Source organism: Uloborus diversus, chromosome 7 (assembly GCF_026930045.1).
Source record: "Uloborus diversus isolate 005 chromosome 7, Udiv.v.3.1, whole genome shotgun sequence".
NCBI lineage: Eukaryota > Metazoa > Arthropoda > Arachnida > Araneae > Uloboridae > Uloborus > Uloborus diversus.
Window position 1 is genome coordinate 32,873,988 of NC_072737.1, and position 16,302 is coordinate 32,890,289.

General features: G+C 30.2%; 1 protein-coding gene across 1 annotated transcript in view; it reads right to left on the reverse strand.

Annotated features, from left to right (window-relative positions):
* Positions 1–16,302, reverse strand: part of LOC129225516 (dynein axonemal heavy chain 7-like) — an 84,519-nt gene that overhangs the window by 15,595 nt on the left and 52,622 nt on the right. Inside the window, exons 32-44 of the mRNA XM_054859944.1 lie at positions 15,309–15,639; positions 14,636–14,753; positions 12,155–12,240; positions 11,316–11,458; positions 10,195–10,361; positions 9,602–9,801; positions 7,717–7,880; positions 6,526–6,679; positions 5,863–6,188; positions 5,328–5,457; positions 3,625–3,903; positions 1,863–2,108; positions 152–421 (exon numbers count right to left, since the gene is read on the reverse strand). Of these exons, the coding sequence (XP_054715919.1) occupies positions 152–421; positions 1,863–2,108; positions 3,625–3,903; positions 5,328–5,457; positions 5,863–6,188; positions 6,526–6,679; positions 7,717–7,880; positions 9,602–9,801; positions 10,195–10,361; positions 11,316–11,458; positions 12,155–12,240; positions 14,636–14,753; positions 15,309–15,639 (2,614 nt within the window). The remainder of the gene's footprint in view (positions 1–151; positions 422–1,862; positions 2,109–3,624; positions 3,904–5,327; positions 5,458–5,862; positions 6,189–6,525; positions 6,680–7,716; positions 7,881–9,601; positions 9,802–10,194; positions 10,362–11,315; positions 11,459–12,154; positions 12,241–14,635; positions 14,754–15,308; positions 15,640–16,302) is intronic.

A 16,302-nucleotide genomic window follows, 5' to 3' on the forward strand; every position in this document is an offset into this window, starting at 1 on the left:
TAGGTTTTACTGTACATTGTGAATTCTCTTAGAGGTTATTCTTAGTAAAAAAATCAACAAATCAGATATTTCTCACATTTTGAAAGAAACGATTGTATTGTGATAAACAAGCAAAAATTTCCAATTATACATTTAAAAAGGAAATAAATACCTTGTCATCTGCAAACTTCAGTAAAGCAGCAGTTGGGTCAGCTCCAGGAGACAGAACAAATATTAAAGGAGAGCAACAGTTACTGTCTAGAAAAGCTTTGCTTAAATCAAACGGAGGAGGTTCGATAAAAGACTTTCCCAAGTTATCCATGACAAATTTTTGCACAGCAGGTATCATTTTGTCAAATCGTATACATCTCATGATCAGAAGTTTTTGAAAGTCAGACAACTTACTGCTCCATACACCTGGAATTAATTCTTCATGTGGAGACTGCAAGAAATAAAATTAAAATTGGGAATAAAAAACAATATAGGTAAGCATTTAAAATATGCATTTTTATAATATACATTTATTAGTAGAGAAATTCCATATCAGATCAATAAAAAAAAGGTAAGTTTTTAACCTCACCATTTTTGATGTTCATAAAATTTGGGATAAAGGGCATGAAGTCAAGATAAGGATCAAATTTATCAAAATGAAAGATAATAACAGGATAAATTTTTGCACGGAAAACAGGACGAGGGGTCGTTGTTTTAAGTTATTCAAATCTCAGGCTAACCTGGAAATCAGGAAAAATTACTTCTTTAGTGGGCACTTGGAACAGCTTACCAGAAGAGTGGTAATGAGCAAGGGGGGTGGATAGCTTTAAGAAGGCCATTGATCCTCATTGGGGACTAATAAACTGACTAGGATCAGCCTAGCTGGGCCCAGAGCCTGTTGCTGGTCGTCATATTTGTATCTGTTCAAGTAATCCTGCCATTTTTTTTAATTTCTCTTTCGAAAATTGTTGAAAATATACACCCTAAAACAACTCCAAATAAGCAAAAAGTGGGACTGGACATAAGGGGGGGGGGGGGCTGTGGTTCTGCACATTTTTTTTAATTTGTAGCACTGAAGGAAAAGGATTACAAGGGTCAGTTCTGTGGGACCCATATTGCAGACAAGCTACAAGTTGACACACTACTGTGATTAAATGTGTGTGATCAAATATCTTTCCTTCTAGTTTTTCCGTGATTTGTTCACAAGAGGGAGTTTAGTTACCTATGAAACTAATAAATCTTTATACAGTAGAACCCTAATTTAACATTTTCCCACTTTTAAAAATTTTCTTATTGGTCCTGATTTTCTTCAATGCTGTTACTGTTATTTCTTCCTGTAAGTTATGTTTCTTAATTCACTGCATTCTCCCTTTTAACGTTTTTACCCAAATAATGCCAACTGGATGTTGCTCATTTTTCTATGACAAATTACACATTACATTTCATTTGAAAGGAAAAACATGATTTAAACCAGGTTTGGCAATTTCTTTCCAATCAGCTAACTAAAAAACACATGGGGAAAATATTAATGTGCTAGAGGCATTGCATTTCATATCCTCTGCCATAACAAAAGGTTTCAAAATTAGCTGTGTTACAATGCTTGACAAAACTAATCTTCAAAGTATTGAATTTTGTTAGATTTTACGTGAAATTAATTATATATACGATGCGAAAAATTTTCAGTGTGTAACTATTTATTTTATAGTATTTAATGAAAATTTGATCTGCCCCATTTAATGTTTTCCCACTTATGTTTCTTCCCCTCAGTCCAGCAAGAAATCTTAAACCAGAGTTTTACTGTAGTTAAAAATAAGGAACATTATTTAAAACTTTTAATCACATTAAACAAAATACACCTTTAGACTAAAAAAATGTGTTACAAGCAAACTTACTAAACTGTCAAAAATTTTCTTAAATCCTTCTTCTTCTTCAGTAACACTTTCACGTAGACCAGAGAATGTCTCCATGTCACTCAATCGACAGATCTCATCCCAGGATTTAGTAGGCAACCAGGAGAATGGATTAGTATGGGGATTTTGCAGCCCAATGCCACCAGTTAAGAGAAATCTCCATTCATCATCAATAATTTTCCCTTCTGCTTTTAATATATTGACGCAAAGTAACATAGAAAACAGTAGCTAAAAAGGAATTGACAAAAATTTATACATTAGTGTGAGGCAAAATTTATCATTAAAAATAAATTGAAATCACCGGTTTTGAAGATAATGAATATCATTTAATTTTTAGGATATTAATGTAAGACAACATAGAAATAAAAAAACCTTTGGTGGAAATTTTAGTAAAAAATTTTGGAGATAGAAATTAAAAAATAATAATAATAATAAAATAGTCTTGAGGATACTAGTAAATTAATGCATTGTATTTTTAATGTAAATTATAAAAAACTTGCTCATAAGCTACATACTACCAGGTCGTTAATATATGTATACATGGTGATTCAGAACTGTTTTTCAATAATCTGCATGTAGCTCAGGCAAACAATATGTAAGAATCATTTGGAACTTATGGTCATACACATTATGCTGTCGCAGCACATGTACACATAGCCAGATATGTACAGATGTAAAACAGGTCATAAAAAGTCAAAGTTCATATCAATATAAGTAAAAGTTTATTACACAACATTTCAGTTCTTAACTAAGGCTTAAAACAATTTGTGTAAAATTGTGGCTAAAGTGAATGTGGCTGAGTGAATGTGGCTAAAGGGAAAATTGTGGTAAAATTTGTAGTATAAGCAAATGGCTCTCAAATTAGGGATTGGAATGTCCAACTTTTTCACAAATTCTACCCTTGTTAATCCTAGAGTTACTATACACTATCATTTTCAGAATGACACAGTGTTCCCGCATAAATTTAAAAAAAAAATGGTTTTGTCCCCATTAATGGAGAAAATGTTTTCATTGTTCATTCTTATAGAGTTCTTAATGATTAGCTGTAACAACCAAATTGCAAGAACTTCATCAAAAATGAAAGGGTGAGGTGCAGAATTGAGATTTCTGTCAAAATATCATTTTATAAAAAAAAGTCAGTAGTATTTGGGTGATACATATCATCATGCTTGTTCAAGCTTCAACTAAGACAAAAAAATAAAATAAAAAACCTTCATGACGTTTTCCTGTATTTTTATATTATCTTTAATAATGGAGAGCAAACTACTTGATTTTAACAACAGGATCATCACATTTCATTTAGAAAAAGAAAACCCTTTTCAAATAAAAAAAAATGCCATTGTCAATAGCAACTTTAGCACATCGGATGCATTTAACCCCCACCACACCGGAATCTCTAAATTCAGAGATAACAAAAAAAGTTTCAAGATATTCGAGTGAACTCTAATTTTATACTTTTTAAATTTTGTACATTTGCATCTACTGTGTAATTATAAATGTATAACTATATAATTTTGATTTAAAAAAATCTGAATGTATAGATATTACAAGTTCTAGGTTTTAAACGGACTGTTTATCAAACCATTCAGAAAATAAAGAGGCTCTAAAAATGATTCATCTTATTAAAATCAGCAACCTTTACATATAAACTATTTCACACATTTCTGACACTGTTTTGACAGTGACATAGCATGTAAAATAAAAAAAAATTATAAAGTAAGAATTGAATATGCAATAACATTACCTTGTCTTTTTCGAATAAACTGCGACAGACATTAACATATAGGGACTCCATAAAATAATTTTTCAATATTTCCAAACGTTCCGCAAGATTTTCAGAACTTTCAGAATTATCAATTGCTCCAATGTATAGATTGATAAACCAAGGCAAAGAATATTGATACATGGGATCAATGCTGGCTAAGTCAGCAATGGTGAAAAACAAAATAGAAGAATGAGTGGCAATAGGCTTATAGCCCATTCGAGTTTTATCAATTTTGGTTTCAGTTTCCTCAGCAAATACCTAAAAAGTAATGAAAATTAAGACTTAAGAAGAGAAATCTATTCACAAAAGTTATGTTTATCTTTAAATTATAATTTTGTGCATGTACTAATAAAATAAACAAGGTTATGAATGAAAATATGTTAACTTCAATATTGTAAATTCTAAAAATTTGCTCCTCCCCCTACAGCAGTGTTGCAGTTTTTCGGAGCAAGAACTAGAACTATCCCTGGTAAGTGCTGCTTGCTATACACTGGGATTTAGAAAAAAGAATTCAGTGAAAGTCTACCTAGGATCTGAACCTCAAATGCATTTTTCTCAAACCTTTAATAAGTCCACTTACATCCCTTTGCATCTCACTTTGCTCCCTTTGCATCATCCCATATGGTTGCTTTTTTCAATATTTTAAATGAAAATTTATAGCACCAAAATCTGGCACTAGTAAATAAGATTTTATCTTATTTAGAAAAAAAAGGACAAGCCCCATCACATCTTTTTATGCAGCTCAAAATCATTGGTGGTCTGCTGGTTTGGGACGGGTAAAAGTTACTTCAGACCAACATGAAGGAGTAGTCTGTCGGAACAGTGGTCAATCAGCATCAATAAAAAAATTCCATATTATTTTCATTTTAAAAACTTAAAAAATAAAAACTTAAAACATAATTTTATTCTTTTATTCACAGTAATTTTGTTTACATTAGTTTAGGTTTTTAATTGTTTTTCATATGAATTTCAAATTAAAGTCCATTAGCTGCATTCTGACAATTTTGTGAAAAATAAATAAGGTGTGCATAAAATGGTTATAAATGTATGGAAAAATATATTTTAAGTTTTACTACATTTTGCGTCAAGTGGACCAGTCCTGCTTCCGGACCAGTTTATCTTCATACTTATGTGCTCGCGTGACCAGTTATTTTTTCTAACGATTTCTAACACTGAACAGATTGAATTATCTTTACTAATAATAAAGCTGAAAGTCTCTCTGTCTGGATATCCGGAGGATGTCTGGATGTCTGTAGGATCTCTGTGACACACATAGCGGCAAGACCGTTCGGCCGATTTTCATGAAATTTGGCACAAAGTTAGTTTGTAGCATAGGGGGCGGGGGAAGGGGTGCACCTCAAAGCGATTTTTCGAAAACTTGATGTTGTTCTTTTTCTATTCCAATTTTAAGAACAAAATTATCATAAGATGGACGAGTAAATTACGAAATTATCATAACATGGAACCGTAACATGGGTACAAGCCTATTGGCGAGAAAATTCACCATACATTATTTGTAAATATACAGACAAACCAAAAGACCTTTTAACTTTTCTATTATGGGCGAAGTCGTGCGGGTGCCACTAGTTTATAAAAAAGTATTCATATTGTGCATTAATTATGTCAATGCTCTGACAACACACCGTCTGGCAGACACAGATGTAGGTAAGAAGTATAATTACTTGTTTCTCCTGAATTTCATTTGATAATTCTTTGCTTGAAGAAATAACTTTTACAGCAGTTTCATCTTCCAAGATATTTGTTCCCGATGTGAGCAATTCTAAAATTTTATCTTCAATGGCTTTCAACTGTCTGAAGAATATAAGAGCATATTATATGGAAAATGCAAATAAGATTAGTATAATGAACAAATAGTAAAGATGGTGAATTTCGGAAAAGAATAAGATATATCTATAGGCATTTTAAAAACCACACAAAATTATGAGAGTTCAACATTATTAGTTAACCAATAATGTCAAAGCTGTTATATTAACTGCACGAAACTTTAACATTTTTTTTTATTGTAAGCCAATCAGAAAACTTGTAACAAACTAAAGCAAAACTATGCAAACACAACTATCTAAAAGAATGATTCTCTGAAATCAACAAGTTCTCATAGTTGTCAAAATTAAACCCTCAAAACTGTAGATATGACTTAGGGAATGTCTGGAAACTCAATAAGTATGAGAAACAAGAAAATAAGAAGGAAAGAAGTACCTCTTATTCTCAGCACCTTGCAAAAGAAGATTGTTTTTCTGTTCTTCAAGTTCAGGCTTTTCCCTGGCAACAACAATGCCCAACAGTTGATCTTCCAACCCAGCAGGTGTAATCATAAAGTTCACTAAAGTTACTTTAACTGATGTTTCAGGTAAATAATGAGGGTTCCTTAACTTAGTGGTAATATAAAGCCGAAAATCTGGTGAATATTCAATAGTTGTATCACCAAGCTTGATGCAAATCATACCGCCTTGACGAAAGGTCTGCTTCAGCAACAAAGGTTCCAAAGCTGGATCTAATTCTTCACCAACATTTTCCAAGAGACACTAGAAGAAAGAAAAATTATGTTATGGATTGTAATTTAATTTCATTTCATGGAAAACTATTTTATAAATTTAAAAAGAACTGCAATATCTAACAAAAAATTAAAGTAAATATAAAGCAAAGATTAAGTCAAACTCAAAGAATAAGATAAGCTGCAGAAAGAATATTTAGAGCAAAAATGCAGCAAGCTGTAATTTTCAAAAATTAAACATTTTGGAAGATCATTCTATTTTTAAAAACATTTTGTGCCTTGCTTAATAATGAATAACACATTTATGCTACTTGTTGCAATTCATTTTATAAGTTTCTTGAAAAAGATGTATCAAAGGCAACACATACAGGGTTTCCAAATGAAATGCAATTTTCCAAAGTGCGAACAAAATCTGCATCAGTAAGCTTGATTGCTTGTAATTTGTTTGCTCTTTCCATATTTTTTATCCATTTGCTTGCCTGTCCTTGAGGATCAATTAAAAGTGGCCATCTACGAGCATTACTGCAAAAATAAAATTTTACAAGTTAGTTTTAAAAGAAAGTGAAAAATTTGAACTATTGAAAATAATAATAATAATAATAAACAATGAAAAATAATGAATAAGTAAATAAATAAAATAAATAAATAAAAGTATTACCTTCATTATTTTTTATGAACAATAGAAAACAACAAATGCTTTGGATTTATGGAATAAAGAGGCAACTACACAAACTTCTCTATGCAGAAAATAAGAAATAAATTTACAAAAAAAAAAAAAAAAAAACAATATTTTAGAACAGAATCACTATCTTCACAAACGTGACTATGCTATGGAAAATAATTTTATCTGGTCTATAGATAATGTGTCGAAATGCAATAGTCTAATCGTTGAGAATTTATGTAATAAGGTTCTTAAAATAAGAGAAAAGAGACTAGATTTAGAAAAACATAGAAAGATTTAAATGTATGGTAAATTATGATTTTATTCAAAACACATACTAAATATCAAAAATCAGGAAAAATTAAGCAGATGTACAATTGAAACTTGTAATTTGCGCTAAAAATTTAGTTTTTCAGTGTAAGATTTTGACACTAAAATCATTTGTCACAAAACTCATTATAAGATGCGACAAAATTATAAAAAGTTGTTTCAAAGTTTTAATCTTGCTAACATTAAAAATTCAGTTCCATGCATTCAATTATCAGTTTTTCTCCTCGTAATGTATGTGTATAAGGAAAGTTGAAGGTTTTATTCTTTTTCCTTGCAATGGCCCGCTCTATACAGAAATATTAATTGCAGCATCATGAAAAAAAGTTTGAAGACTTAGAAAGCAGGAAAGCCATTACAATAGCAAAAAAATGTTTCAAGCTTACAATCTGAATGTAGATCATAAAGTTTTTTGAAACATATTTAATGGCATACCTCACTGCTTTACTGTTTTTGTCAGCCAGAATACTTGCCTTTTTTTTTTGTCTGACGGTGAATGAAGAACTCTATATAAAAAGTTTCAATATATTGTGAGTATGTTTAATAGGGTAAAATATATGGCTCAGTTTACCTGATTATTATGCCATTTTCCACAGAAAAATTATCAGTAGGTAATCCTGCTAAATTCCAGTCTCGAATCAAAACAGGCTCACCAAGCGTAGCTCTCAAAGAAAATTCCTCAGAGCATGGGATGCCAGTCTCTTTACATGCTTCTGTCCATACACTGCATTGGTCCTATTGAAAAATTCACTTTTATTTTTTACACGTAAAATAAAAATAATATTTTCTACAATCTGTGCAGTAAAAATATAGATCAAAGGTAAAAAATGGATTGCCAGAAGATTTTCTATTTTTAAGGATTTTCTCTGCAATAAAAAAATTAACTCAATATTTGTCATATGATTGGTGCAGACTTGTTATTATACACGCCAAACATGTGGTTGACAACACAAAAATGGCACACTTCTTGATTTATATCTAGTCTATCTTTCCCGTAAAGGTGAATGTCAACATTTCTGAATTGCATAAAATTGCAAAAAATTGATTTTTCCAAACTCAATTGAAAGTTTAATAAAGTTATGACCATGAATCATAACATTTCATTTTTTTTCAATATTTTAAAGTTGGTACAAGTTTCAAAAAAGTGATTTTTTCCTATTTGAATTTTAAATACTAGCTGCCAAAAAGGAGTGCGTAATTGCAGCTATATTAAAAAAATAGATAAATCATAGAGTAAAACAAAAATACAGCGCAAATATACAAAATAAGGTTATTCTTTTCATACGTGTGTCTACGAATACCTTAATGCGCTAATATGCGCCTTTTTTTTTTTTTTTTTGAGTTAGTCTTAAGGTTGCAATACACAACTATATAGTATACAAATGCTTAATGTATAAAGTAATATATCACAAAAGAATATGTAACTGATAAAGGCCTTAATTTTTTGTGCATTGCAAACTAATACCAAATTTGCTGTCAATTTTTTAGAGGAAAAAAAAGGAAAGAAAAAGCAATTCTCTCTTATAAACTCACGACCCTGCAAGATATTAAGATGAAATATCTACAAAAAAGAAACATAATTGAATAAAATATAGCATTACAAGTTTCAAAACAAAGTTTCAGCCCCAATTTAAAAGTATTCTCAAAATTCAAATGAAGAAAATAAGCCAAAAATTAAAAAGTTGAATATAGCTGCATAATTTTCTAAAACCCATAGCTTTATGATAACACAAACAAAATTTCTCATCTTTAGGTATTTATATGACTTAGATACTCATTTGGTATTTAAAAAAACAACAACAGCATTTCGATTAACTATGAGTAGAACAGGAAACTATTTTAGCACTTATTTCAAAGGGAAAGGAGAAGAGTGTTTGAAATTGTTTGCTCAAGGACATAGGTGGTTGATGCATCAAAAAAGTAGGGGGTCAAAAGAAGTGTGTGGGTTAGAATGCGGGGCCCCTAAAGCTGGTTTTTTTTTTTTTTTTTTTTTTTTTTTTTTCAATGTAAAATTGGGCTAGATTAAAGGCTTTTAACATTACTGATTCTATGACCTCCAAAAATATGGAATATGGTCTCAAAAATCGGAACAGATGGCCAACGTAGGATTTCCCCTTCCAATTCAAAGTTCCATTTTTCTAAAATAAGAGGAGATGAGTCCATTTATTCAAAATTTTTAAGTTTTTCCTTTCGTGAAATAAATCAGTTCACCCTAGTAAAAAATCATTTTTCAATCAATCATTATTTTTTTACTCTAAAAAGTGACCCCCCCCCCCCCACTCACACACAAGCCGCCTATGCTAAAGGAATCTACAAAATAGTCAGCCTTTGCGCTGAGATGTTCGTTTTAAGTTCATTATTCACCAACTATGGACACATTTATTTCACACTTCTGTTTCCAACATTTTTATATACATATAGCCAATATAAAGATATCATAATTGAAAAAAACTTACTTGTCTAAAAGCAGAAGTAAAAGCTCCAAGGTAAGCAACAACCGCTGAGGCAATGAGAATATCTCCAGTTAGATTATCATACTGCACACCAAGTTGCACTGCTGATTCACTCCAACGATGTTTTTCTCCTCCTAAGCCACCAATTAATAACTGGGCTCTTTCTAACTGAGTAGCACATAACTGCACCTGGGCTTCAAGATCTGAAAGAAAAAAATATTTAATGCTATTTTAAAAATTAAAAACGTGTAACATACTCTGTGGAGTATATAAGAAGTCCTTACACATTTTAACACACACATAGCAGACCAGTGTGCTATAATTGTACAAAATAGTCTGAAGTAAGAGCCCATCCTTTATGAAAATTCTGGTAAGACACTGAAGTTCAGCTATATTTGATATCATAAGAAAATTGACGATATGTAAATAATCTTTCAGGAAATATAATCAATTTTTAAAGTTATCGACTTTAAAAGGAAACAATAAGAATTCAAACTATGAATATTGAATAGAGAGGAAGAAAAGTCACCCATTTAAATTGAAAATGAGCCTGAATCTGCACAATTTGAAGGAAAAAGAAAAGAACTTTCTCTCACCTGATTTTTCTTTTTCGGCTAAGGCTAATTTTCTTTCCAAAGCTGCGAGCTTGTCTTGAATTTCTTTTAAACTTTCTTGTTTTATTTTTAAACCAGCAAGAGCTTCAGACAAATCACTTTCTGCCTGGGCTAACGCTAATTTCTTGGGGGCTACAATTTTTGCAACACTAGAAAGAATCAAATATGAATATTGTAATGAAATAGTGGAACTATTCAAAATGCTTCATATTAAATAAATCACTATACTATTCATGCGTAGTTTGTTAATTAATGCAAAGGTGACCCCCCCCCCACCAAGAATGATGGCACCCTACTGCAAATACATCCCCCCCCCCCAAAAAAAATCACTCCTCAAAATTTCAATGTCACAGTTTGCACCTTGGCCTCCGTGGGCACTCCCTGACTAAGTTATTAATGCTAAAAGATAAAGGAACAAAAATGCTATAGAATACTTCCTAAATTTACTCTTACGTTTCAATGAAAAGCAAAGCAAATAACTAAAAGCGTACACCTTCATTCGAAACTCTAAATCTAAATCTTTGTTGAGAATGGGTCATCTTTTGTAATAGGAAAGTCACTCAAGTGTTTCAAACAAGCTTTAACACTGCAGAATTAATTCATTAAATTTTTCATTTAGCTTTTGGCATTGAAGATCGATATTTTTTGTATAAATCTGTCTTTAATTTGGGGGGGGGGGGAGCAAATTGTTTTTTAAATGTTAGTATAAAAAAATTTAGAACTTCTGTACAAATTTTAATTTTGCTTTCTTTTACAATTATTTTATTTTAAAAATGTTTGACTGGAATTGTTAACAATTTAAACAGAGAGCAGCAAACATCAATGACATTTGCTGGGTTCTGTTTGAATTGTTTTTTGAACTTTATTGACAGTCAAGGAAGTAAAAAGCATTTTATCTGAGAAAAATATGCTTAACTGCTAAAACTTATAGAACATTAGTGAAAGATATTTTTTTAATTCAAAAATTTCAGAAAATATCTCTTTGAAAAAAGGTCAGATTACTTTGACACATATTAACTGCAATAAATAAAAAAAAATAGTAGCACATTTTCAGACAACAATTACATGCTAAAGATCAATAGAAAAATTAACTAATAACTTACTAATCATATGAATCCATAGCTCGAACCCAACGACATAAACCCTCGGCAGCAGTTGAGGCACTTTTGATTTTCTCTGGATCAAATTCAGGGTTTGAGGTATATTTGCTGCGAATATCTTTCATAGCTTTCACTGGAATATTATCCTAAAAACAGTGAGTAAATCATAATGCTTCAAAAACTTAAGACATTTAGTGAAAGTTTGCAAACTAATTACATGAATTCAACTCGATTATATATTAATAGTGGACATGAAGAACGCAATATTTTTTTAGTGTTAGAGTTAAAATGATTATAAAATTGTGTTACATCAAAATATAGAAATGCAGAAAAATTATATATTTATAGAAAAATATATAAACGATAAAAAGATAATATTAGTATTTCTACCTTTAAAAAAAAACTTTAATGAAACTTATCAATTATGTTTTGAAACATATAAAACAAATTTGAAAAATAAATTGACGATCAAGTGTAGGTAAACTAGCTTTCAGGGGTATAGTTCATCTCCCCTACCGCATTTAATTCATCTGCACACTCACAGAAGATGGGCAAATTCTTACAACCTGAATTGAGTGCAGTGTAACAAGATTGACTATTAAAACCTTGAAGCTTGGTTGAGCTGCCATGCTTAGTAAATGGATTTAAAAATGTATGCAAAGATGTGCTTCAAAATAACTTCACATTAATGAACTGCAAAAACATTTCATTGCATTAAGCATGTTGATTTATTGTCATAAATAAGATGGATTTATATGCTTTCATTAAACAATTATTCATTAGATAACTTCTATGCACACTAATAGGCTGAAGTAGCACTCTATTACAACATTTCAGTTTACCTTATCATAATTCTTCAAACTATCTAAAAATTTCATGTCTCCTAGTAATTTTTTTGATGGCCCCCAATAATCTTCTATCATTTTCCCTGAAAAAGAAAAAGAAAAGATCAATTCAAAATATTAAAATACTTTTTTTAAAAAAATAATTACTCATAAAAACAACAAGAGTTAACTTTTTAAACAGCTACTCATTCCAAACAAAATAGGAATGGATAGATTAGTGGCATATACAAACCTTCGTAGAAGAGGATGGGGGATTAATTTTCAAGATAAAAAGAAAGCAAAATTTCAGAACGGCAATATACGAACATAAGTGTATTAGTATATGTATGCACATATGCATGCATACAAACACACAACTACACATTAATAGTTGTACACATTAAGAAATCAGCCAAAATATTATTTTGACAGCTCTTTAATCTTTTTTTTTTAATTAAAATTCTTAAGATTTCTCAGTTCGTAATAATTGTTATTAACAATAAATGAAATCTTTTGAAGGGTAGCCTAATAAATAAAAAACTACCCAACTTGTTCATAAATTTCTTTACACTAATATAATGAGATATCTCTCAAAAATTAATATTTTTAAAAAGCTTTGTCAACTTCCATTTGAAACAAGTTCTGTTGTGTCTACAGAATTCAAACATTTTAGAGCGCATTGCCTTTTTGCTCCCGTCTTTAAGATGAGGCAAGTGGTCAAAAAACTACTTTTACTTTTGTAGCGAACTGTAACTACAACTACCTTTTATTACCAAACGTAGTTAACTACAACTACCAACAACAACTTTTTTTTAATTATAGAAAAATATAGGAATGAAGAAAAAAGTCACAATATATTGAACGAATTAATGGATAAGATGCAGTTGTACAGCAAGAAATTTCTCAAGTTAGTGTTGATCTTAAATAAAATAATAGTTTAAAAAACTTAAAAAAAAAACACTTTTGTAGCAAAATAAATTAAAAAGTAGAAAATAATCTTTGGATGATAAGTATAAAAAGTAATTGACCAAACACTTAATTTTAATGTTTTAAAAAAAACCGTGGGGTGCTGTCTATTTACAGTTTTGCATGGACAATAAATGGAAAAAAAATCAAGAAAACTGATACAAAGCCCCTCACACTTTTTTATATTACATTAAAATTAAGTGTTTGGTCAATTACTGTATTTCCTTATCATCGAAAGATTATTTTTTACTTTTTAGTTCATTTTGCTACAAAAGCATGTTTTTTTTTCTGTTTAGTTTTTAACTTGTTTTACAAAAAAATATATTCATTTCAACATAATTCAAAATCTTATAGATTTACGAAATTTGCCCCTTAAAAAGGTACTAAGGTCTTGGGCAGCATTTGAAATGCGGTCTCTCAAACTACAAAAAGAGTAATTATACTCCTTAAAGTGTAATAGATGAGCTACATTCAACTGCCCTGATAAATTGCCTGTCGAGTATTTGTAATCCAGCTAATCCATCTCAGTCATCAATGCATGTTTGTGTGGAAATCATATTTATATTACTTTGAAAATTTGAGATGCATTTTAGTAAAAGTTTTGTTCAACAATGGCCTGATCAACAATGAATTGCCAATCGAAGGCACACCAAAATTTTGGCATAAATTAGTTAAAAACAATTATATTTCATATTCTAATTACCTTGGAACATTGAAACAAATTTTGTCTGATGCAGAAAAATCAAAAGTTTTTAGAGATATTTTTAAATAAATTTTGCAAGCATTTTTTAATATATATTTTTTAAATTTTTTCTTCTTCAAATTGTTGGATTTATGTCAAAATATTGATTAAAACTGCAGTAAACTAACAATTAAAATAGTTAATTAATTTGATTACAAAATATTGTATTGTTATCAGGTCGCATGCCAAATTTCTAAAGAATCCAATTGCAGGAAGTAGGCGAAATTTGAGTTGCAAGATTCCGTCACAAGATACATACAAGTGAAGCTAATAAAAGCGTGTTACAATATTCAATTACGCTAATTAGAAATTTCAGTAGTTTTACACGAATTAATTTTGTATAGACAGTCAGACATGCATGAAATTGCTGAGATGATGAAAAACGTTTTTTGAGTAGAAGAGAATATCTTATATTTCCATAATCGTAATGTCATTTTGAACTTCAAGAGTAGGGTCTCAACCAAGAGACCACCTACGACAGTGATAAATTAAAATAAAAATGTCTCAATATGCTCTTTCAAACGCTACCTATTTCTTTCTCTTTTTTCTTTTTTTTTTCATTATAAAACTATTCCTGTTGCTCCCTGGTTAGATTACAATGCCATACACAAGGCACAGCAAAAGCAGTCAGGTTCTATGTATGCCTGGGATCAAGAGTGATTACCAGAATGAAAGGAAGCATCTTAAATACTTCTCAGGACTGATTCTATGGGTACATTTTCAGGATCTAATACTTTTAGTTACAAAAAGGCGATTAAAAAAAAAAAACCACAAATATAAAATGCAATTACCAGTCCCAGCAGGATCTGGAATACGATCTGGTTTGATGCCTTTTAACACACAAATTGCTTCCATCACTAACTTCACACCAGCAGGTGGACTCTTCATAGATTTTACAACAGTTATGTCCTACAAATAGATTAAAAGTTTTTAACAAGTTGCAAAAGAGTAAAGGCTTTTAACAGTGAAAAATCATATTATTAACAATACATTTGCTCACAAAAACTGCTAATAACTCTAAATTTAAAGTTATTAAGTCTCAAAAGCTCCTGTTCACTACAAATTTAAAAAAAAACTCAAAAAGCTCAGCTTTTTTTTTTTTTTTTTTAAATTCAATGAACTACAATTGATCAATCCAACTTGGTAAAGTACCTGTAATTACTTCATTTTGTAAAAAAAATCTTAAACATTGCAGTTGAATAGAGCCTCAATTCTACTTTGATGCAAAAGAAGAAAACTAATAGGCAAAAATACTAATTTTGTTACAAAGTATATGTGAACGAAATTTTCATTTGAAATCAAAGCTTTGTCAGATTAGATCTATTCAATTAAACAGATGATTACAAATTTTTATAGACTTAGCAACAAATAATTCTAATCAATTTTAGCAAAATCTACCACTAAATTTTATTTGCTTTTTATGCAATAAATTTTTCTAATAAATGATTAAGGAAAGTAACTTACAGCTGGAGTTAATATATCAAGAGCAGCAAGAGCTGCTTCTAATATTGGCACAGCTTTAGCTAAATCTGAATCACATTCATCTTTGATAGCTTGAGCAGCAGCTGCTTGCTCATTAGCAACAGCTTCATCAGCTTTTACTACTTTTTCTACTTCAGCTACATCAGCAGATTCTGCTTGAACAATTGACATTTGTTCTTCGACTTTCTTTCCTGCTATGACTAACGTAGGTTGCAGACTTGTTAATTTTTCTTGCATTTTAGCAACAGCATCAGCAGCATTCTGTAGCTCTTGTAAACCTACTTCATAACGATTTTTTGCTTTCAAAACCTCCCTAAAATAGAAATGATTTGAGGAATAGAATAAAACTAGAGTACAATGACTATAATATACAACCAACAGTTTAACTATTGTATATATATATATATATATATATATTGAATTACATTTTTATACAAAATTATGCATATCTACGTATAAATTATAACCTAACAAACGAATAAAACAAAAATCCACATCAAGTAACAAATTAGACTTCAAAATTACATTTAAATACCTCTGTAGTGAATGACTTTGCTTAGGTTACTTATTTACATATTCAGTTAAAGAATCTAAATTGTAAATGCTTCACCAATAGAGCAGTTTGCTTTACATTGCAGACGTTATGTCTTTACATCAACAAGCTCCTCCTTTTACGTTTATTAATTTCTGATGAAGTAATAGATGCTCTTACGTTTTTGGTATTTTTCCAGCTGCCACAGCTTTTTCAAAACTTACGTGTTTAGCTCGCATTTGATGCTTTCTTAGAAGCAGAATTTTTACACAAAAAAAAAAAAAAAAACATAAAAATGTCAAAAAGTGTTGAAATTTTGCACTTATTTCTCAAAAAATTTAAGTTACACAAAATGCACAGTTAGTTATGGAACTTAATGTTGATGGTGCAGCATTGCAAAAAAAAAAAACATGTTAAGCCTTCTTATTCAATACTTAAAACATG